General features: G+C 41.8%; 1 protein-coding gene across 1 annotated transcript in view; it reads right to left on the reverse strand.

Moving 5' to 3' along the window:
* Positions 1-415: 415 nt before the first annotated feature.
* Positions 416-24,658, reverse strand: part of CPNE4 (copine 4) — a 332,370-nt gene continuing 308,127 nt past the window's right edge. Inside the window, exons 11-15 of the mRNA XM_055321334.1 lie at positions 18,201-18,255; positions 14,916-14,967; positions 13,657-13,790; positions 7,823-8,059; positions 416-2,067 (exon numbers count right to left, since the gene is read on the reverse strand). Coding sequence (XP_055177309.1) covers positions 1,933-2,067; positions 7,823-8,059; positions 13,657-13,790; positions 14,916-14,967; positions 18,201-18,255 — 613 coding nt within the window. The 3' untranslated portion in view covers positions 416-1,932. The remainder of the gene's footprint in view (positions 2,068-7,822; positions 8,060-13,656; positions 13,791-14,915; positions 14,968-18,200; positions 18,256-24,658) is intronic.

A 24,658-nucleotide genomic window follows, 5' to 3' on the forward strand; every position in this document is an offset into this window, starting at 1 on the left:
TTAACCACTTTACTCATTAATTCACTTAATTAGCCATCTCTTTATTTATTAAATACCTATTGAGTGCTAACTATGTTCCAGGCACATTGACTTGGAAACTGGTGTCTCGGTTTGGGATTAGAAACCACCATCAGGTAATTCTGTACAAGAGGGTCTAAATATTTTAATCCCTTGTTTGTTAAAAACAATATCCTTTTGTTTCTAGGGGACTGTGAAAGAGCTAGTCCTAATCTGAGGTCATGTTGTCTACATGAAAAAAAATCACTATTAGTGAATTGCCTTGAAAAGAGAAACAAGACTATAACTCTCAAAAAAAAAGTTCTGTAAGTACCCAATTTATTAATAAAACAATACAGTTTAAATATTAATGATTTATTTTGGTCATACATTTTTTTTTTTACCATCATTCCCAAAATGTTGTGCATTTGGCTGACATGTATTTGCAAGGTTAGGATCTATAATTATAACACTGGAAACCATACAAGGCATTTGATTTGCTTATTAATACTTCCTCCCACAACAAACAACGAACAGATCTATTTTGCCTTGTGATTTACTTCCCTATGTCTCTAAAAATAAATTCCTCCTAATGCCTTTTATACTTGCAAAACACTTGTCCATTTCTCTGTGAGAACACTATAAAAGCAAAGCGTTCATTCTTCTGGTTTAAGACTGGCCAGTTCATATCAAAATAAAACACCTCCATGCAAAACAATGATTCTAGGCATTTCTGCTGATAGAATTTGCTCTCAGGAGTGATACAAAGAGGCAATAGGAAGCCCCACGCTAAGCTTAAAGAACAACTTGGTGGACCAGGTTTCTGGGGAACCATACCGCATGGCCATTTGCCACTGACAAGTTTCCCACCAAAGACTCTTTGAGGTCATTCCTAGGGATTGACATAAAAATGGGACCATTCCACTAGGGTTCTGTGATGCCTCCTTTAAGAGAACAGAGGCTGGCCAGGAGGAACACTCCCTAGTCTGTTTAAGGAAGAGGTGTGACTATAAAGCAGTGATACTGATTTGGGGTATGCATCTTCTGGAATCAGTTTCACTACTTTCTATTCCCACCTCGGAGACAGGCAGGACTTTTGTGCTATTGGCAGGGGAGAAGTGCCCTTCTCAAGCAGACTAGGTGCTTCCCTGTGTCAGATGGTCTCTGGGGTGGTACCCTGGAGTCTAGAACCTCAGGACTCTTAAGTGTGGACTGCAATGGCATCACCTGAGACCTAATTAGAGATGCGGAATCTCAGGCCCATGCATACCTGTTGCACCACAGTCCAGATTTTTAACAAGATGTCCAGGTAATTTGTGTGCACAGTAAAGTCTGAGAGGTACTGGGCTAGGTGCCCTAGACCCACTTCTAGAAGACTATGTCTAGGTGGATAAACCTCTTCTTCAATAAAGAGACCATTCTTAGCAGGGAGGGATTATAGATAACAATTGCAAAACAGTGTGGTTTTTTTTTTTTTTATTTTAAACATGCAAAATACAGTCCATGCATCTGCCATTTTGAAAAGTCTCTCATCCTGTAGCAGATAAAACCAAATTATGTTTGGCTATCAACGTTCAATAAATGTGTCAAAATGCTTTACAGTGTAAAGATAATAAGAAATTTAGCAAAATTTCAACAAACCTGTATAAAAAACGGATACAGATAACATTTTATTTCAAGGCGACATGCTGTAATGTAAAGAGTAAGTTATAATTATTCATGTTTCTTTGTAAAAAGTCTTTAACAGTACAAGAGCTTAACAGATCCAGGCCTCAGGGCTACACATGCAAAAAAAATTGTCAGTTAGTTAAAAATCACCAAAACGTGCTATTTTTTAAATATGTATGTGTGTGTGTCTTTTTAAGTACAGGAGTAGTAGAAGTATTAAATATTAGCAGGTATAGTATTTCAGAACTCTGTAAAAGTATGTGGAGTTCATGGTGCCAGTGTCCGGGAAGACTCATACATTTCTGATGAACATTTTGGCTTAATCCCTTTGCCATTGTAATAGTCCACGACTTGATTTGGGACTTCAGCCAACACGCTCTTTGCCAGGGCAGCTGGAGATGCCTGCAGGGAAGAAGAAATCACCGTGACTTTGGCACCTGGCCACAGGAATCTGATCCAGAGTCAGCCTAAAAGACTGCAATCTTGCTCTGAGCACCCAGTCTCTCTCTCTCTCTCATTCATTCATTTAGTCATTGGATATTTGTTGAGCATCTACTCTAAGCAAGAGTTGTCAGATTGTTGGAAAGCGAACTTTTAATTTCATAATTATATTTTTCAATGTCTGTCTCAGAATATAAGCTACTCACATCTGAGGACGGGTGAAAGTTGGAGGGCAGAATGAATTTTCTTTAAGTTTTGTTCCCAATTTGGATTCAATTCCAAGCACTGTGCTAAGGGTTTATGAGTTTGTGGTTCTTGCCATTAAGGAGGGGAGCCTAGTGTGGCCAAGATGAACATCACTGTGAGATTGATTGAACACAGTACATGCTACAGACCAGCAGTATCACTTCACATGGGAGCTTAATAGAAATGTAAATGTTAGACCCCTTCTAGAGCCACTGAAGCATAATCTGCATTTTACCTTGATACCCTGGGGTGATTCCTATGCATACTGAGATTTGAGAAGCACTGCTCTAGAGTCACAAACACCCTGGGACCAGAACACAGAAAATGAAAAGATGGCATCATTTTAGAGAAAATCACAGCAGGCTTCCAAGGGGAATGGCATTTGATCATTCTCAGCACAGTGAGTAATCTGATGGGGCTGAAGGAAGTGTGTGTGTGTGTGTGTGTGTGGTGGGGATGCAGGATTGTTGGAGTATTCCAGTTGGAAAATAAGCTTGAGGTTAGGTGATAGAGGGTCTTTAATACCACTAATTAATGTAGTCTTTATCCTATCAGCATTATGATCTCACTGTATGATTTGGGGTAGAGGAAGGTGGAGGTTGGTTTTCTGCATGGACTCTGGAGTCATATAGAGCTGGATCTGACTTCTGGCTCTGGGATTTGGTACTAACTTTCTAATCCCTGGGCAAGTAAAATTGCCGGAGCCTCATTATTAGCTATTATTGAAGTTGAAAACTTGAAGCCAAGGAACCAGTTAATGAGTGTCTGAGATTCCTTAGCAAAGAAAAGAAAGGGCTAGACTCAATGTCGAATGACCTGGTTTCTTGCTCTTTCTTTCTTATGTGGCTTGCCACTCAGCCATTAAACTTGGCTAGCCCCAGTGTTCTTAGAGACAAAATAGCAAAGGATAGGGATTGGTTTTATCTTACACAGTTTCTACGAGGCTCAAAAGAGAGACATGTATCTTAAAGACAATCTGAAAACACGTCAAGGAGTTTTTCTAAAGTTACCTCTCACATTTTGAAGATGTCATGACATGTTAGGCACTTGGCATCCATGAATGCTCTTTTAGTTTATAAATGTCTATTCAGGGTTGTGTGTTAGAGCACGGTCCACATGTACACTGGGGTAGCTATGAAAGTCATTCCTATCGTTTTCTCTGGCCATAGTTCACATAAAGGCTAGAAAGTCAAATACTTAATTTCCCAGCCTCTCATGCATCTAGGGATGAGCATATGACCCAATTTCTTTCTTTCTTTTTAAATTTTTAATTTTAAATAAGTCCCATGCCCAACATGGGGCTTGAACTCCTGACCCTGAGATCAAGAGTCACATTCTCTGCCAACTGGGCCAGCCAGGCACCCCAATATGACCCGATTTCATCTTTGAAACATAAGGATTGTTTCTTGGAAAGCTTTTCTTTCATGGTTAGAGGGGACAGACATGTCTCCCTTTCCTCTTCATTTCTTCCTTGAACTAGAATGTAATTCCTGGAGCTATGGAAATTGTTTTATCATCTTGAGTGAATAGCAAAGAAAATCACCAAGCGCTGATACCATCAAATCTCTGAAAAAAAGATGTGGGCAGCTGCCAGTCCCTAACTTCTAGTTGCATAAGAACAACATATTTGTATTTATACAACCTAGGGTTTCTCACTTTTGGCTCTATTTCCATTTTGGGCCTGATAATTCTTTGGGTGGGGAACTGTCCTGTGCATTGTAGGATGATTACCAGCACTCCTGGCCTCTACCCACTACATGCAAATAGCATCCAAAGCTGCCACCATCATAAATGTCTCCAGATGTTTCCAAAGTTGTCCCTGGTAAAGAACCACTTGTGCAATCCACTGTAAGATGGATTGGTTCTTAGGTGAAGCCAAAGATAACCCTGAACAGTGTTGTCAAATAGAACTTGGTATAATAATGGAAATCTCCTATATCTGCCATGTCCAATGTGGTAGTCACGAGACACGTGTGATTATCCAGCCCTTGAAAGGTGGCTGGAGTGACTGAAAAACTGAACTTTAAATTTTATTTAATTTAAATAGCCACATGTAGCTATTTGTCGCTGTATGTAGATGGCACATACATACAGTCCTTCTAAATGACTCTCCCAATTCCTTTGCATTATCTGGGTTGGTGGCTCTGATGAGCAATTAGAGCTTGGGGGCATTATCTGGTTGGGAAAGGGCCAAAAATGTGAAAGCAGCTGTATTTTTTACCCCCCTACAAGGACCAGGTGCTGTGCTAAACTTTCTACAAGACCACCTTTATTCTTCAAAATGTGTGTGTCATCTGCCTCATTTTACAGACGGAAGTCTGTGGCACAGTGAGGTTAATTAACTTGCCTGGAGCCACACAGCTCCGAGTCTGTGCCCTGCCCACTTCCAAGCTCTGAGTTATCATGTAAAGGGAGGCAATTCATGGGTTACTCGCTCGTATGAAATGATGTCAGCTTACCTTCCATTTCGTTTACTGAGTATGAATTCAGAGTAGATACGTTTGGGTAATGATATGGTTTTCAAGCTCTAATCTGAAATCCATGAAGATAAGGGGCATGATTTGCTTCTGGTGTTGTCTTTGTCACCCACAAAGCAGCTGGAGACCATGCAGCAGTCACGTTTGAGCAGTACCCCACTCCTTTGACCTGGTTAGGGCACTTCCTTGTTTCTGAGGCCCCTTCAATTCCCTGCCTACTATGGATTTGTCCTTCCTCTTACCAGCTCAAGCTATGAGGCTTTCCTCAGGGCTGCTCCTCTCTGCTATGAAGTCCTATAGTGTAACATTTGAACCCCTTTCAACCACCCGCAGGTTGCTTAGCATGGCAGTTTCCTGCTGCCACCTATGTTCCAACCATGTGATTCTCCAGTAAATTCCTTGAGGCCTAGACCCGTGGTTTTATCATTTCACTGTGGTCCCAGTCTAGCATGTGCTGTACCCACAGCAGGTGAACAGGTTGTGGCTGGGAGAGAGGCAGGAACTTGCATGGCTCTGTGGCACTGCTGTAGCACACAGATGTGTGTGTGTTTGCAGGTGTGTATGTATGCAGGGACAGGAAGAGGGTGGTTTGGGGAAGTGCGTGACTCTCCTAGGGGATGAGCTCTTTGACCCCTCTTCACTCATGCAAAGTTATGGGTGGCGGGCAGTAATGTGACTTCTTCAGTCTGGCTGACAAAATAGGGCAGGACATGAAAATCTGGAAAAGCCACCCCCTCTCCCCACCTTGGGCAGTATGCAAGTAAGTAAGTAGCTTCATTGATGATCACAGTGCAGCAAATTTAGCCTGTTCTAGCACATTCATCCAGGCAGTAGATACCACTTCTTACTGTCTACATGCAGACCACCTGAGGGCTTGGTGAGCCTTTTTTATTTAGTAAGTGGTTTCATTTGGAAATACCCTCCTCAGGCAAACTGAAGGGGGGCTGTGGTAGCACAGCCAGCCCTCACCCACGCTATTGCCCATGTGCTTGTTGGGGGCTTGGAACTCCCTTTCCGCTCAACACTATAGCCAGGGATTGATTTTAGGCTTCTCTAATGATTCTAATTACACACAGTCCTCCTTAAAAAGAGAATCGCAACTGTGTGGCAGTACAGTTATGAGCAGTACCTTATTGTGTGGGGAGCCCTGGCGTGTTCAAGGATCTCACTAAGCGGTCCCAGCAGGCCAAGAGATGTAGGGTTCACTGGAGGCTGCTGGGCTCACTATTTATCTGAATGTTTGCTTTAAAGCCTGTCCCCAAAAGGTGGTAAACAGCAGTTTATGAGAAGTATATGCCAAAGGCTCTGACACTTGCACTGGGACGTGTTGATAATAAATAATGATCCATCCATCCTTCCACTCCTATACTTGCCTTACCCAGCGTAGCTGGGGTCCCAGTGTGAGCCCAAATTGGTTCAGATGTTTCTGGACATACCTGGTAAAATGGCTAGGAGAGTGAAAGCAATGCATCTGAATGAGAGCTTTTGGCTTGAGGAGAAAGGCTTTTCCAGAAAATGTCAGGAGGGAAAGCTCAAAGTGGATGGCACAGTGCCTATTCCTTCCTCACCCTGCCTCTAATAACTGACTTCAGGCCTGAACGTGGAGGAGCTGGACAGGAAGCTAAAGACACTTGTAGAAGGGATCCTGCAGGTGTAGGGACACAGATTTCACTGCATTAATGGTCCAGGTGACAGAGGGGTCTCTGTAGCATGAAAAGGAGGGGACTCCTGTCATTCCCAAGGGGAATGTGGCTGGCAGGGTATTTGCAGGGCACTGAGGATTATCGAGATTCCCTCCTGCTGGGGCAGCTCCAAGCCCTGGGAGCACTGTTACTGGCACCATACACACAGCAGAGGGCAAGGCCTCGATGGATAGCAGGGGGCAGGGATGCTCTGCCCTGGAGTGGCTTCCACGAGGGTCACAGAACAAAAGAACACAGACAACTGTCTGTGACAACCTACATGAGTCACAGATACTGCTGGGGGAGGCTCTGAAGGGTTCCTCAGGGCCATGACCAGCACAGAAGGAGACTTTGTGTGTGAATCAGAGAAGAAAGCGTCACTTGGGGCAACTGCAGCCCTTCCAGGTACAGGGTTTTGTATATATTTTAAAGGTGCCTCTTCTTCTCTGCAGTTGGTAATTACCCCAAATTTGGAAATGCTGAAAAATCGTTACGGAGCAATTTCTCGATGTCATGCTAGAGCATTGTCTGATGGGCCTGCTTTAGGGACATCTGGGGACTGTCACACTGCTTGACCTACTCTTTGTTACGGGTGGAAATCCAAGAGTGTAAAGCTAAATGTTAACTTGCAGAAAACTAGTAAGATTTCTGCCCTGTAGAGAAGGTAATCTAAAGATGATGATGAAGAAGGTTTTTTACCCTTTGGGTCATTAACCAGTTTCGAATCTGCCTTAGGAAACCTGGTCTAGTATTCCCTCCCACTGACCATCAGCAACTATTTTATTATCCTCTTTTGAAGTAGCTTTGCCATCTTTCTGGTTCCCTCATTAATAAGGTAAAGAAATCTTGGATGCTGCTTAGTGTATACTTGTAGAGGATTTAGGTTTCTATCATTTCAAAAATAGACTTTTCCAAGGCAAACACAGGCTTCTCCTGGGGCACATGGCTTGACAAGGAGAACCTGGGCTGAATTTCAGCTTCTCTTTGTCACTTCAGCCGGGCACCCTTAAGCAAGGAGCAACCTGCCTAACTGTACATGGCAGCCCTGCATACACCAGAAAGCCTAAATTATGTGGATGAGGGCAGTGCCAGTGAAATGCTGGCTGCCACAGTTAGCATGACTCCTCAGCCATTACTGGAATTATGCATCTTTTTCCAAAGAGTGAAGCTCCCTACATATCCCGAGTGTGAGATGGCCTGGCCTGGGCACGGATGGCTGGCATTGCTTCCCCCCAGACATTGGTGGGAAAGTGTGGGAGTGTGCTTGCTTGCGCTCTGCTCTCCCGCGGGAAGCCCCAGAGATATGCGTACGTGTTTGAAGTTCCTGAACGGCACGAACTGGACGATGTCTCGAAGAACAGGCTCTCCCTTCGGTGACCTCAGAATGCCATCGTCACCGTCCAGCATCTGCATGTCACTGAAGTCAGCGTTGCCCACCCCGACGATGATGACCGACATGGGGAGGTGGGAGGCGTGGACAATGGCCTCCCTGGTGTCAGCCATGTCCGTGATGACACCGTCGGTGAGGATCAGCAGGATGAAGTATTGCTGCCATTGACCGGAGGCCAGGTGAGCACGGGGACCGGGGGGTGGGGGAGACAAGGACAGTACCAGTTACGCACCGGGGTGGCTTCTGTGCATACTGACCACAGTGACAGTGCTGACAGACTTTTAATGAGTCCTGTGTTGACAGCCCTAAAGACTGGAGGTGACAATGAATGGAGCTTCGATGCAGGGATAATAGTTGTGGGTTAATTCTAAGAATCACCTTAATGACAGTTACACAGTACAGTGTGGTGGACAGAGCAGCAGAGGGGAGGCAGGAGGGGCCGGCCTCGAAGCCTCCACTCTCTGAGCTACCGGGAGAACTCCTTACCTCCTCGGGGTCTACACCCCTTCACCTCCTGAGGAGTGGAACTAGACCGTTTAACCCACCCTCTTCAGCTGGGGGATTTTTCAGAGCCTATAGCTGTACTGCCCAATACAATAGCCACTAGCTCCGCATGACTACTGAGCCCTTGAAAAGTGGCTAGAGTTATACATTTTAGTTTTATTTCATTTTAATGAATTCAAATTCAACCTTCATAATGAAGACTTGATTTGGTTATTGGAAACCTTTTAAGTACGTTTGGAATAACTCAGGTATGTGAATCTAGTTTCTCAACTAATAATCTATCAAGTATTTGCAGTGATTCTAGATCTACAATCTAGATCAAGTATTTGCAGTGATAATTTAGTATCCAGCTTAAGTTGATGTCAGTATAAAATACACATGGGTTTTGAAGACTGAGTACAAAAGAAAGAATGTAAAATATTTTATTATAACTTTTTATATGGAACACATATTAAAATGAGGATATTTTGGTTATATTGGGTTAGATAAAAACATATGATTAAAATTAATTCCCTTGATTCTTTTAACTTTTAAAAATGGGGCTATTAGAGAATTTAAAATTGCATTTACAACTCCGTAACATTTCTGGTGGACAGCACTAGTCTAAAGCTTTGCTAGCAGAAGGTGTGGGTTGCTGCCTCTTCCCCTGAAGGCCATGCACCATGGTCTAGTTTGAGTGCGCTTGTGGGTGCTGAGCTCCTGTGGCTTCTTGCTCCAAGTCCCAGCTCCCTGCCTGCAGCCTGGCTTGCCTCCTTCCACCAGGGTAGGTTGTGCAGGTGGCACATCTGAGAACAAGACTGTTCTGTATTCATCAGCACAGGGAGGGCTTAGGACTTGCTATGGGGTCTGGAAAAGGTAGGCCATCAGAAGTCATCACTATTGTTAGTTGTGAGTGGCGTCATAATAGCATCTGCTGTGAGATGGGGGGGAAGCAGGGCACTGGGATGCTAACTCATGTCAATCTAATGTAATTTTTGCAAGATGCCCAACATCTGCAGGGAGTAAACGTGGGATTATTAAGTCATTCCAAGTTGCCATTCTTCAAAGAAGAGAGGCTGGATAGAATAGCCACATTCTGAAAACACCTGGTTTTGAGAATCATACTTAATAGGTTGTGCATAGATTGTTAAAGGTTCCCGCTTCTCTCTGTAAATCTGAAAAAATATTTTAAACAAAATAACATGTCAAAAGTGCAACTGGAGGCACTGAACAGCAATTCACACTATGATGGAGACGGTCACATGTTCTAAATGTTTTCCATGTATTTAATAAAAAGACTAATTCTGTTCCATGTCCATTAATTAACTACCCACCCCTAGTTCTAGGTGACCAACCAATTTTCAAATGCATTTGAGTTGTACATTTGTATCCATACCCATGCTCTTTGAGTCTTACATAGTCACAAAAAAGGTGGCCTGGGAGTTTGGAGGAAGGTTTTAGTAGGATGACCTGATGGTGCAGCTAGGGGCAGTAGGAGGCAACTTGATGGTTGGGACAGAGGGAAGGAGTAGAGAATACACCAAATCATAAATCAACTCCCTAAGTTGTGCCCTGGAAGGCCAGGTGGATGCCACACTTGGAGGGAGACTGTTTCTGACTCAAAAGCAGATGGGCCCTTGTGTGAGTCACACTTTTGTGTCCTCCTCCTCCTTTCTCCACATCCCCCAACTCCCATTTGATCTGATCTTTGTGGACCAGAGGTTGGACCCCCCCTACCCGCTCAATGCCTCCAGGAACAAAAAAATATGATAGCCACCTTACCACATCAAGAAGTTTTAGAGTTGAAATGGTCTAGAGACAGGGTTTGGAAAATATTTTCTGTAAAAGGACAATAATTAGTATCTTAGCCTTTGCAGGCCACAGTGATCTCTGTCCAACAACCTAACCCTGCTAGTATAGTGTGAGAATAGCCATATAGCCATATTCAATATTTAATATGAACAGGCATGGTGATGTTCTGATAAAACTTTATTGATGGATACCAAAGTTTGAATGTCATATAATTTCCCTGTGCCATGAAGTTATTCTTCTTTTGATTTTTTCAACCATTTAAAAATGTAAAAGCCATTCTTCGCTCGTAAGTCATTGAAATACACTGCAGAATGCAGTTTGTTGACTTTTTATATAGAGCAAGGATTTTATTTTATTTTTTAAAGATTTTATTTTTAAGTAATCTCTACACCCAACATGGGGTAGAATTATACAATCCCGAATTTACAACCCTGAGATCAAGAGATGCATGTTCTACCAACTGAGCAAGCCTTGGGACCTAAGAACAGGGATTCTTAACCTGGGCCTGTGGACTGCTGAAAGACTTCAGACTGTGAACTTGGGATAAATTACATTTTAGTTTCACTAACCGAAATTTATAATTTTTTCAATTATAACCAACAAATAGAATTAATTTTAACTGTACTCATGACTTAGTCACCAAAAGAAATCACAGAATATTTTCCTGTCATATTACAGCAACTGCAAATATCTTACTATATCATTTATATCAACACTACTTAGAATTTACAGAATTATTAGACTAGTTATTGGTTCTCATAATTTAATGTTAATAAAAGAAGCATTTTATTACTATATTTATCATGCTTCTTAGCCACACTTAAAAAATTTTGCTGAATGCATTTCAATATATTTGGTTTATTTTAATATATAGTTTATTTTGTGTACTCAAAAGCATTTCTGAGGAAGGGTCCTTGGGCTTCTCTAGCTGTTAATGGTGTTCAGGGAACAAAAAAAGGTCCAGAACCTCTGATCTGAAGAGATTGTCAGGATTCGAGAATCTGATCCTTCAAGGTTCAATCTAGCTAAAGGTAATAGGCTGAAGACTGCTGGATCAAAATCCTGATGGAAATTTCCAATAAAGCAAGCAGTAGTTTCTTCCAAAGTCAGGCTAGAAAATGTTCACAGATGAAATATCATAGTCTTTGAATGAACTTGAACGAACTTTGTAAGGAGGGGATTTTTTTTTTTCAATTTGTGTAAGAGTTCCATAAAATTGAGAAGAAAGTCTGATAGCCATGGACTCCCTGCACAACTTGCCAAAGAGGTTCAAGGTTAGAACCCTTAGCAATCAGTGATAACAAGGGCCCCTGGACCATGCACTCTTCAAAGAACAGGGAAAATCTCTGGGAAAAAAAATCAATGTTTTTGGCCTATAGGATAAATTATTTGGGGCTATATGGATTAGATGCTTCCTCCACTGATTCCTGATCTGTGCTTTCAGAGCAGACCCACCTGACCTTGGGAGAGTGAGTCATGGTCAAAAACTCATGCTGGCTTATATCAGGCCCAAATCCTGACCAATGTCAGTCATGTTTTCTTTTTATTCTTGTGGGTCTCAGTATTCCAGAGGAGCTGGGATCATTATGTTTTCAAACTGGGCTCTGGGGAGCCCCGGGGATACCTTGGATGTTCTTGGGGATAAGGAGGTAAAGGAGAACAGACAAATTTGAATTTCATCCCTTAGTCCAGATTTAGCAAGAATAATCTATTTTCTTAAAATCTATTTTATATGTTGGGTTTCTGAGCAATTATCATTTGAAGAGTTTGAATTTGAAGTTCCAGTTATGAAAAAAAGTAAAAAAAAAAAAGAATAAAATGATATTACTCAGCCATTAGAAATAACAAATACCCACCATTTGCTTCGATGTGGATGGAACTGGAGGGTATTATGCTGAGTGAAATAAGTCAGTTGGAGAAGGACAAACATTATATGGTCTCATTCATTTGGGGAATATAAAAAATAGTGAAAGGGAATAATGGGGAAAGGAGAAAAAATAAGTGGAAAATATCAGAAAGGGAGACAGAACATGAGAGACTCCTAACTCTGGGAAACGAACTAGGGGTGGTGGAAGGGGAGGTGGGCGGGGGTGGGGGTGACTGGGTGATGGGCACTGAGGGGGACACCTGATGGGATGAGCACTGGGTGTTATTCTATATGTTGGCAAATTGAACACCAATAAAAAATAAATTTATAAAAAAAAGAATAAAATGAAATACTGATCCTGTCCAACCCTTATACTTAAATCTTGCATCAGTGAGGATTCAAATTTGCTCCATGGCCTCTGCATGTTTGGCAATATGGAGGTGCCATTGACTGTTAGAAGTATAATTTTCAGATGAATGTTGAGGAGGAAAGTCTGACTGGCATGGGTGGATGGAGACAATGAGACTCCCCTTTTGCTTTGAAGGAGAGTAAAGTAAGGGATGGTAGCTAAAGGTAAAGTAGTGTCAAGGGAGAGATTTTAACTCAAATAGATATTATAGTCTGTTTTATTTGCTAATGGGAATAGCCTTCAGTAGAAAGGGGAAATAGATGATAAGGAGAGAGGAGGAACATAACTGCTGGGTCAATGTCCTTGGATAATTGAGAGGAGATGTGTTCCAGTACACAAGAGGTTAACATCAGATATGAGCATGGTCCTCCAGCTATTCTAATATGAGGAAGGCTGAGAACCTGGGTACAGTGCAAATAGCTTGGATGAGTTCATGTCAGCAGTATATGATATCTTCTTCATGCAAATGCAGTATCTTGGAACCCAGGATAAAATTAGAGAAAATTTCAGACATCAGCAACATTCTACTAAATCTGAAAAAAAAATTAAGAAAGCTAGAAAAGAAGTATATTGGTATCATCAAAAATGATATATAGAAAAGTTATTATGGTAATATACTGAACTCTAAAATTTTAGGAGAAGAAACCAAATTCTGTTTGGCCTTGTTACCTTGATTTGCAATTTTCTTAAGAAAATCATGAATAGAATGTGAAACAAATATTTGCCATGATATTTTGTGCTGTTGCATTTGACTACCAGGGTCAGATTTATCCATTGTTTTACTTCTGTTTTGCTTTGCTTTCATCTGTAGTATGGGTATATTGGGAAGAAGATTATTTTTGGATGTCCCCCACCCCCACCACATCCCCAGGATCATGAGGTGGCTAATGACCCGTACTCTGGTGACTATAGTAGCTTCCACTGTTGAGTGTCTCCTGTGTTCAGTTCAGGTAATGTTGCAGACATTTGAGATGTGTCACCTCTAAGCCTCACAATAACCCAGCAGAAATGGGTATGATTATCTCTATTTTTCAGAAAAGGAGATTGAGGATAGGGGAAGGTTAAGGCATTTGTCCAAATTTACACAGGTAGAGAATGTTTGGATTTGTTGCCAGAGTGGGATGGATGCGATGGCCAATATCCAGGTAAATGCCCATTAGCAGGAGGACCAGCCCTCTCCTTACCGATGCCTCCTTGGTGTTAGTCTCCTCTGATGCTGACTTGGCAACCTTCTGAATGATGGGGGCGATGTTGGTAGGACCATAAAGCTGGAGCTTAGGAAGGCAGCTCTGATAGGCTTCCACAACTCCTTGAATTCCTAAGGTGAAATTGGCAAAGATCAGAAGTTCAGTAGCCCTCTCAAATACATGTGTAATCAAACACACAGAGAAATAAAGTGTTTAATTGTCCCTAGTCGTCCTTATCAACATCACATTTATAACCATGAGGTAAAAAAGAAAACACCACATCCATGGTGGTGTTGACTATCCTCCTGCCGAAGTCATTCTCTTTAAAAGCTCAAGTCAAGCAACCATTTTCACAAACTTTTCCCCAATGTTCTACTTCACACATATGATTTCATTAGATCCTCATAGCACAATGAAATAGATGTTATACCTCTTTTATAGGTGAGGAAACTGAAGCTCAGGGAGGTTAAATGATCTGCCTTAGGTCACACAGCAAGTGAGTTGTAGTCTTAGGATTCAAGACCAGGTCTTGTCTGGCTCTATCCAGGGGCTGTACTGTTAGCCACTAGGCAAGTCAGCTTTACTGTTTCTCTAGTTTTCATACCACCGACTGACTCTCCTCTAGTATACACCATCCTGGGCCACTCCTAGGAGTCATGTGTACATTGTTTCATCATCATTATTTAATGTAATATGCTGAGGAGTTTTTGGCTGGAAATAATGCAACACTGACCAAAGCCTTTGAGAAGGCTCTTTCTGGCACAAAACCATAACGGTACTTGTTTGAAGTCACTGAGGTCATATCCTTTGTCAGCACGTTGATGGTATCAAATGATTTCCATGTTTCCCCCTCTCCTTATTCTTTCACAGAGAGGAAGTTTTGAAAAATAAATACCTAATGAAAACTTGGAAAGCAGAAAGAAGGGTAGCTAATCACTGCCCATGGGGTATATTTCTCCCCCCTGTTTTTGTTTTGTTTTGTTGGCCAGAGAAATCCAGAATTGGCATCAATACTCTTGGTGTAAACTCAAGATCTCTTCTGCATTCTGTCTTTTATAACTATTTTTTTGCTCTGTTATGGGCTTTTCATTGCCTTTGGAGTAGCACAGTTTATTTGGAATGAGGGGGCCTACTTCTCTGCTGTGGACAGATGACTGTGGATGACTGACACACTGCGTCGGAGCAGAGAGACTAAAATAGGAAAGGTACACACAGAAGGGCTGTGAGACCTCAGCTTTCTTTTATGTGTGATTTACCTGCACATTCCGGGTTGTCTTCATTAAAGTTGATTGCAAAGTCGTGAGAGACCTAGACACCAATTAAAATTTTAAAAAAGGAAGAAAGGAGAATTACAACTTTAATCCAGTAAGGAGGCACTGGGGTTTAGAGTTTGCAAACAAATGCCCATTACATTCATTATGTGTTAAGCAGCAGGAACCATTTTAAGCCTTTACACAATCAATCTGAGATGGAGGGTGAATTCTAAGCTCCCTGTGGTGTTGAGGTGACAGGAAGACTTTCCAGAATCAGATAAATGCTGGCAGGAGAGGAGAATAAGGCAAATAAAAAAGAAATCGAAGAAAAGATTTCTGAAAAATGTAACTCCAAATAGCTTCCAGATTGAACTGGCCACAGCCTAGAGGCTTAGATTTGGCTGAGCTCTATTTGGACCCAGTGATAAAAACAATGATAGCTCAATAACGCAAGCTGTCTGCCCAACATGGTGATGGTTATGAAGTCTCCAGTAAGCTGTTGACATTTAAGAATCATTCTAACATGATATGCAGAAATATAAGGCGGGAGGATTTTCACATATACACAGGTTAAAATAGACTCTACTCTTGGAAAAGTAATAAAGCAATATTTTTACTCTTCCAACACAAATTCCCTTACCTGGCAGGACCGATGCATAAGGCCGAAAAAGATATTGTTTCCTTTTTTGTTTCTAAAACCTGATAAAACAGGAGGGATGTTCTGGCATCTGGACATTTTTATTGGATCTTTTGAAATTATACAGAGATTTCCATTTCAAAGGTGATTTCCATGCCCTGACTCTTTTGGGGGCTAGAAGATAGGTCATCGTGTTAAAAGATGCCTCTTTTCTTAGTGTTGGTGCCCTATCCCACATTTCCTTGTCCTGAGCACATCCAGGCAAGTCAGGTGACTTCCAACCATCTTGCCTTCTCAGGCCTCCGGAGCCTGCTTTGGCTGCCTAGCTGAAAATGTTGAGAAACTAATGTCTTTGGGGAGCAGCCCTTAATCACTCACGGGATGACAGGACATGGTGTATCAATACCCCAGCTCTCTTACCCCTTAGGGTCTGTGCATGCCCTACATTGTCTCCCTGGGGCCCCCAGCAGAATTAAGCTCCAGCTGCCCACAGTGGTAACTGGCTTCTTAGCACACCCTATGTTGACCTCCCCCCTCCATTCTTCCACCCTCTGTTGAGGTTTCTTCCACCTCTCAAATAAACAACTTGCAACCAAATCCTTCTTTCAAGGTCTATCCCCCAGAGAGTGCAAGCTAAGACATTAGTGCTTGTGGCTCAGTTTCAAGGCAAACTCTGAGATTTTATCCTAAAGAAGTCAATTGTGATTAACTCGCTGGATGTATCTGACAAACTGAGACCATTGGTGCCTGTCAGGGCAGAGGGGAAATTTGGCATGGAAAAGGGGCATTTGCATGACTTTTTGAGAGCAGCAATGAGGAAGTGAGAGGGATGCTCGTTAAGACAGCAGGAAGAATAAGTTAGCTGACAGGCAGCGTGGAGCCAAGGGATCAAATGAGCATGAGGACTTCAGGAAACAGCAAGAAGGATGAGTTACTCCAGAAGGGGGGCCAGGCAGATGTCACAGATGAGAAAAGGCCTGAAATAAGTGTACTGCACACCTCTGGCCTTAGTCCTGCTGGCCAAGCTGAGACCAGAAGACTACCTGGTGGGGATGTGGTGAAAGATGCTCAAGCATCTCTGGATAATTGGACAGGTGATTGTTTTTTTGTTTTTCCTTTTAAAAAATATATTTATTTATTTGAAATAGAGAGAGGGAGGCGGGGAGAGGGCAAGGGAGAGAGACACAGAGAGAATCTCAAGCAGATTCCCTACTGAGTGTGGAGCCTGACACAGGGCTCTATCTCATGATGCTGAGGTCATGAACTGAGCTGAAATCAAGAGTTGGACGCTTAACCAACTGAGCCACCAAAGAAACCCATGGATTGGTGGTTATTGAGGCGCATCTCATTTTCAAAGCTCAGCAGCTCTGGGAAGAAGGTTGGTACCCACTTGCCCACATTCTGGAATTGATACCCCACTGAAGGGGACAGCATCTCCTCAGTTCTAATTCTTGCATGTGTCATCTTTTAATCTTAGTGTTGCCAGATCTTTTAATTTTTCCAGAGAGGTGAGAAATCTGACATTGTATATGAAATTGTTTAATTCTTTAAAAAATTGTGTGTCCAATATAATATATTTGTGGCCTGAATAATGTCTACAGGTCACCAGCCAGTAACTCCTGTCCCATGTTCTTCCTCCCCATGTGCTCAATTTCCAACAAATACTTCTATAATTTTGTAGCCATGGCTAGCAGGGAAGATAGTGTGGGATATAAGGCAAACAAGAAAGAGGACAGGTCAGAGAGACACACCACTCCATCCACTGCTCACTCCAGCAGTAACAGGGGTATGGATTCTCTTCTTTCAAAAAAGTACACAAAAGGGAAAAGGGCTTGGTCTGGCAGCTCTGGTGTGGGAGAAAATGTCAGCATTTTTCTCCTGCCCTGTGACTCAATCAGTAAAAGAGAAACTGATGACTGAGCAGTATTGCTTCCACTTAGCTTGTACCTCAGAGGACTTGGTAAAGCTGGGGCAGGGACTTTTCTGTCTCTCCAAGGCCCTTCTACTTGTGGGAGCAGAGTTCTCTGGGGAGAGTGTCCCACAGGAGCATCTGGTATACCACAGCACAATGCCTCAGCTCCACTGCAGTGCAAATCTCTCTTCACAATCTTTGCCTTCCTTGTTTGTGAGAAATGACTATCAAATAGGACTCCAGTGTTTTCACAGAAATCTTTCAGCTTCCTAATACTTGAAGCCACAGTGGTTATCCTTGGAACTTTCAGGACTTCTCTGTGTCTCTCCCTCACACAGGCCTGTTGCTCAGAGACTTGGAATGAGGGCATCTGTAGACATTCTTGTCACAGACTTTCACAGTTGGCATTGTTGGTAGGACTTTTATCTGGGAGATATCTGAATAGATAGGTTCTGAGCCAGTGGAGAGCAACTACCTGAGTGTTTTCTCAGTCTTTGACCATATCTGTTAAGAAGCTCAACATGACCCTTCATTTGGACCTCTGAGAAGACCTATCCAGAATACCAGGAGATTGAGTTTTATCAAAAGATAGGCTCCAGTGAGCTAATCTCACTCGTTCTGAAGACCATTTCTGAGTTTTGGGGCTCTACTTACATCGTTTTATCAAGGGCCAAAAGTGAACTCCTGTTAGAAAAGTGCAAGTTATTCTTTGGCTACAGCAAAGGATCTGCTCACTCACCGTGTACTCTGGGGGTATCCTGGCACCAAACCCAAAGGCTGGGAACATCTTGTCACTGTAAAAAAAAAAAAAAAAAAAAAAAAAGAAGTTGCTTCATTTGTTCATCTAATGAGGAAGAAAAACATGAACCTTCATTACCTCACTAGGACATTACTATGTCAAATGCTGACTCATGCTTCTTGATTATCTGTAGTAAAAAGGGATAGCAGTAGCATGGGTAATTAAAATCAAGAAGGAATCCCCAAAGTTCATTACAGTCATTAGTCTGCAATTTCTTCCCATAACTTTTTGCTAGATTTGTTACTATGGAATAAAATGGCCCAGGATTGCCTCAACTCTCCTACGCCAATTTTCTTGAAAAGTGATCATGAGTTACCTAACTCCAGTGGTTGACTGTTACGGTTTTTGATATATATTATCTTTCAAAATCTTTGTAGGGAGATATCATTATTCCCATTTCCCAGGGTAGGGAAATGCCTTGGGAGGTAAAGTGATTTATCCAAGATCAGGCTGCTAGTTAGAGCCAGGGTTCAAATCCAGACAAGTCTAAATTCAAAGAGATATTAAAAATCAGTGGGGGGGATCCCTGGGTGGCGCAGCGGTTTGGCGCCTGCCTTTGGCCCAGGGCGCGATCCTGGAGACCCGGGATCGAATCCCACATCGGGCTCCCAGTGCATGGAGCCTGCTTCTCCCTCTGCCTATGTCTCTGCCTCTCTCTCTTTCTCTCTCTGTGACTATCATAAATAAATAAAAATAAAAAAAAAATAAAAAAAAATCAGTGGGAAGCTTGGAAGGCTAGCTAACTGTCAGAGCTTGGTTCCTTCTCCAGGACTCATTGTGTCCTTACTTTAACTCATACAAACAATGATACATTGTTTACATGTCTTTTTTTTTTTTTTTTTGTCTCCTGAATGCAAAAGGATGCTGTTTCTTTTGGCATTAATATCTTTACATCTCCACTGCGTTTCTGTCCCAAACTGTCCCTTGCCCCTCTCTTCAGCATAATACTTGCCATAGAGTGTGTGCACAATAAATATTTAATGACTGGATAACTCATGATTTGAATCATGGCTTGGTTTATCTTATGCATATTGAAATCCTCTTAATTTACTCATTCATGTATGTTATATTAATTCCTTACTATACTATAGGTGAGATGATGGAGAGAAGAATTAACCTTAATTGCACATATAATGTGCTGGGTATGATGGTAGGCAATGTACATTTTTATTTGATTCTCATGCAATTCTTGAAGTTCCACCTACTCATTATTCCTGCTTATAGGTGAATAAACTGAATCTTGAGAAGTCTAAGAAAATGGCCGAAGGTGTTAACCAGGGAGGATTGTGTGATTCTAAAGGCCATGTCTTTTATGCTGTCCCATTATGGTTTAATGATTGTATATAGCATTAAATGTGACTTCCTTCTGGAACTTGCAGTAATGGGGTCCCTTGGCCAAACTATAAATAAGACTCTCCTTAGGCAAATTTTGTTTCAATGGGGCTCCGGAATTTTGCTCTTGGCAGAGGCATATCCTTCTCATGCCATCTTCCTTTTATTTTCTCTCCCATTAAAAATACAGCTGAGATTTATTCTTGGAACAATCCCTACATTTCTCTGTTCTTTGCAGAGTTAGCCAAAGAAAAAAGGAAATTCGGATTAGGTCTCACAGTCCCTGAATGGCTCTGTCAACAAAAGGGGACCCCCTCAAGGCTGACAGAGAAGTCAAAGTACAAAAACCAGATTTTTACTCATCACCATCAGATTTAGAGGTCTTTAGTAGCCAATGAAGGCTTTGATAAAACTTCACCAAAATGCAGCCAAGTTGAGCAGATTTGGGGTAGGGGTTAGGAGATACAAGAAAGCCAAGTTTGCCAGAAAACCACCAGCTCTCTCTTTTCCTCACTGTTGTGTAGATACGAGCTTTGTGGTACATTGCATCTGGCATAAAGTAGAAAAGGTATTAATACTGGTAAATAGAAAAACACAACAGCTTATAAAGGATTAGCCACAGCTCTGAGAAAAAATACTTCTGGTCCTTGGAAATACTGAAATACATTGCTTCAATAATTCCTCCTTAACCAAGACAAAGGGAGCAGGTATGGATAGGAATCTGTGAGGGAGAGTTCAGAGGTACTTTTGGGGTAAGTCTAGAAGAAAACTTTCCAGGGTGGAGAATGGGTCCTGGTTCTTCCAACCCGGAGATGTCTCAGAAGTCAAAACAGAAACCTAAGAGTCTCCACACCTTTTATTTTTTTTTCTTTGATGAGTTTAAGAAGGGTGAGATCTAATATTCCATCCCTTTCTAATCACCAAACCAATGTTCCAGCCTTAATGATATTCTTTTTATACCTTCTAAGCCACCGTTGGGGATCTGAAGTTTGCTGAGCATGATGCACTGTTATGTAATTGAGTTTCAAGAGCAAGGAGGTAGGGAAAATGCCTCACCTACAAGAGGAATAATTAATGACCCAGGAGGACATCAATTCTCTGAAGTTAGCCACCACAAAGTCTCTAACTAACAAACATACCAAAGAAAAAATTTTAAGCCTAAGCACAATGGATTTAAACATTCATTATTCCTGATTAAAAATAAAGTAGGTAAAAAAAAAAAAATAAAGTAGGCAGATAGGAGTCTTACGCAAAAGGCAAGAGAAGGCAGGCTGAGCACACAAGCAAGCATTGGTATGCCAGCACATCAAAGAACTTGAAATTGAATCCATCTAGCACCGAGTAAAAGGGCCGCTCAGCAACTACTGGGAAAATGATGGGGGGAACTTGCCAACTTGGAAAATTCAATATTACTACATTGCTAAAGGCAATATTTCTTACTATTAGAATAAAATACTATAAAATACAATAAAAGAGCCCATGTTCTTCAATGGTAATGAGCATGTCATCCTGAACTTGTTAGTTCAGGACTACTGGATACATGTTAGAGAATGACCTTGGTCAAATGATCACCAGATGGAAGATTCATTTTCAAATACCATTTTTACCCTTCTGTTAAGGAAGGCTTTGAGATGAAGAAAGAGAGTAATAAAAATAAAGACAAATTACCTCATCCATAAGGCAACAGAGGCTGACTCAAAGCAAAATGGCATTTCAGAACACCTAGACATTTAATTAAGACTATTCTTTAAGACAGTGGTCCTAACACTGGGGTACATGGAAATACAAAGCTCTTCTGGGGATAGGAGACCTGGTTTTTTTTTTTTTTTTTTTTTAAAGGAAATCAGTATTCAGTTTCTCTACTTTCATATATATTCTCTGTTAAAATTGATCTTCTGGGAACACCTGTAATAGAAAGACCTGCTCTCAATTCACACCTTCCCCTTCACAATTATCCTTCTCCTTACCCATTCTGAATCTTAACTACAATGGTGCATTGTTCCATTGCAGTAGAAAATAAGAGAATTAGGAAACAAATCCTTTTGCAAGTTAGGTAGTTGCCAGTTTTTGCTTTGAAAAATTGTAGGAAGTGTTGATATCAGCTGGTAGATCATTAACAATACATTTTGGTGATAAACCATTATGTGATTTTTTTGATCTATAAATTAGAACTGAAAGAAATGATAATACTGCTAGTCAAACTCTTTCCATTACCACGCACTTATTTACAAGAACAAGTTTCCTAGAATTTATATTTATAAAGACAAAAAATTAGATTATAATTGATGCTATTCTATTCTCGTATTAGCATTTTAGCATTTATTTACAGATATGTAAATTACTTGGGGAAAAACTCCACTATTTGTTTCATTAATTTTTTTTAATTTTTCATAGACAGTAACTAGATATTGACATTTCCAATATATTTATGTTCTTTCGATCAATTATTCGCTAACATTGTGATACTCAAACAGAAGATTTTTAAAAATATTTTGAAACTTTTCAACACAGAATTTTCGAAAGATGGTGATTATCACAGAGCTATGGCATTTAGATCCTACTGGATGCATTTACAAGAATTATGTAAGAGTTTTATTTTTAATTGTCCATATTTACAATACACCAGGATTTTCAGTCTTTGTCATTGTTTAAACTCATGATAGAAAACATTGGATTTCAATGTAAGAATGTGTGAGATTACACATTTTTATAAAATTCTTTTCAGGGCTATGTGCTCAGAACCAAAAAGTAAAGGTCATTGGTCTACAATGTTCTTTAGATCCGACACTATAATCCCTTTTTCCTTTTGTGTTCAGTTTATTTTTAAAACTAATTAAGAGTATCCCAGATTATAGCTTCTATCATTTACTGACCATAGCAGGCAGAGCATGTGCTAGCTAGCCATGTCATGTCTATCCCTACAACTGCTCTGCAAGGCAAGTTCGAGAAATCTTCCATTTGAAATCAAGGACACCAAGGCCCATGGAATGGAAACCTCAGAATAGAGGTAGCAGAGCTGGGGGCTGAAACCAGGGTGTTCCTGTCACTAGGACCCCATGTTCTTTCATATTATTTTTAATAATTAATTAATTAAATAAATCAACGAGAGAGAGAGAGAGAGAGAGAGAGAGAGAGAGAGCACAAATGCAAGCAGGGGGAGCAGCAGGCAGAGGGAGAGGGAGAAGCAGGCTCCCCATGGAGCAGGGAGCCCGATGTGAGGCTTGATCCCAGGATTCTGGGATCATGACCTGAGCCTAAGGCAGACACTTAACCCACTGACCCACCCAGGCACCCTAACCTGATGCTCTTTCTATTACCCCTGTTGACTCTGCCCTTCGTAGGAGGCTGGTCTGGACTACAGATTAAGAATAATAAAGGTAAGTCCATCCATCTTCTAATGACAACAAAGGACAGATTCAGCAAAACTCTGAACATCCCAGAATTTGCCATCCCCAGAAGGCCCCCACCTTGACTACCTCTTCTCCCACAAAGGATAAAGTTTAATCCTTCTCTCTTGATGCAGTCCCCATCCTTACACAGGGCAAGGCTGCCCTAACCTTGCCGGGCTGTGATTTATTTACATGCCTTTTTCTCCCTGAGATGGAGAACCAACTGGGGGAAAATTATGCTTTATTAATTTATCTCTGTCTTTACCATGTGAGGTGCCTGGCAGCCAACAGAGGCTACATAGGTCCTTAGCCATTCCATCTCACTCATCTCACTGATTTAACTCTGGATCTCACCTTGGGATGCCATTAGAAAAATGCCCATGAAAAAATCCTGGTTCCTCAGGATGTACACCAGACTAATTAAATCAGGCTCTAGGACGGGGCCCAGGCATTGGCATATTTTAAGACTTCCCAAATGTTTCCAGGGTGCAGCCAAGGCTGAGAACCACTGACTGGTGTTGGTAGAGTGGAGGAGGTAGCACTGTGATACAAACCTATCTTCTGATTCTAAACCCAATACCTGTCAGATTGGGCATCAGACCTAAGTCTGCCTCTTAGCACACCATGCAGGAAGACTCCTGCCTCCTTCACAGGTCGCTGAAACCTGGGTGTCATTCTGGGGTGGCCACATCCATGAAATGGCAGTCTGTGCTTCCAAACAATGCATTCAGTATCTATACTCTCTTGAGAGCAGATAGACCAGCCTTTGGTTGGAGGATGTGGCAGGTGGTCAGAGACCCACATGTCTGCAGGGCCCAAGGAATGGATGTCACCTTGATCTTGAGCAGCTTGACCAGAATGTTCACAGGAGCTGGGCAAGTGCTACAACCAACAGGGAATACATGAGCTTGTGTGTGTGCATGTATGTGCGTGTGTGTACCTGTGTGTATGCTTGGGGAGTCCAAGGGGAGAGTATGGGCAGTGTTCTCTTTTTCAGAGGCTCAGGGACAGAGCGGGACTGTCTTCTAGGCTTAGAACCAGGTATTGTGGAAAAGCTTCCCCTTCAAGGCCACCCTGAGAGGGGCTTTGTGCATCTCACCAGCTGTTCTACTCCATTGATCACCTCGTGCTGACCCCTCAGCAATGACTGTACAAGGCAGAAAGAAAAACCCTGGGCTGTCAGAGGCTGGGAGCCATTTCTAAGGCTCACGGGGATTAAAAACCACGCTGTCGCTGCAGGAGGGGGAAAGCCTCCTTCTGTCAGTTTTTATTCAAGTGTTTCTTTTGAACAGCAACCTCAGTGACTTTGATGTGAGAATAAATTAATTCCAAAGCCCCAACTTGAAATTTCCTGACTCTGCCTGTCTATTGTCTATCCACCCACGCAGGGGAGGAACTGCCCAACCTTGTCAGTTCTCAAGCGAGCAGCTTGCGCTACGCGTTCTTCCTGGGAGGCTGTCAGGAGAGGCCTGGGCTTCTCAGGCCTAGTCTTCCTTAGGTATCTCCCCCTTTTAATGCTGAGCTGCCTTCCTTATACATATGTGTATACGTATACGTAAAGCTCCACTGAGCCGCAGAAGCCTGATTTTCCTGGACGGTTGGGCCGATCGCTTCGGTATTATCCTATTAAAAATTTTTAAGAGAATCATTTACAATAATTCTTCGTGTAGCCCCCAA

This window comes from Nyctereutes procyonoides, unplaced genomic scaffold (genome assembly GCF_905146905.1).
Source record: "Nyctereutes procyonoides isolate TBG_1078 unplaced genomic scaffold, NYPRO_anot_genome, whole genome shotgun sequence".
NCBI lineage: Eukaryota > Metazoa > Chordata > Mammalia > Carnivora > Canidae > Nyctereutes > Nyctereutes procyonoides.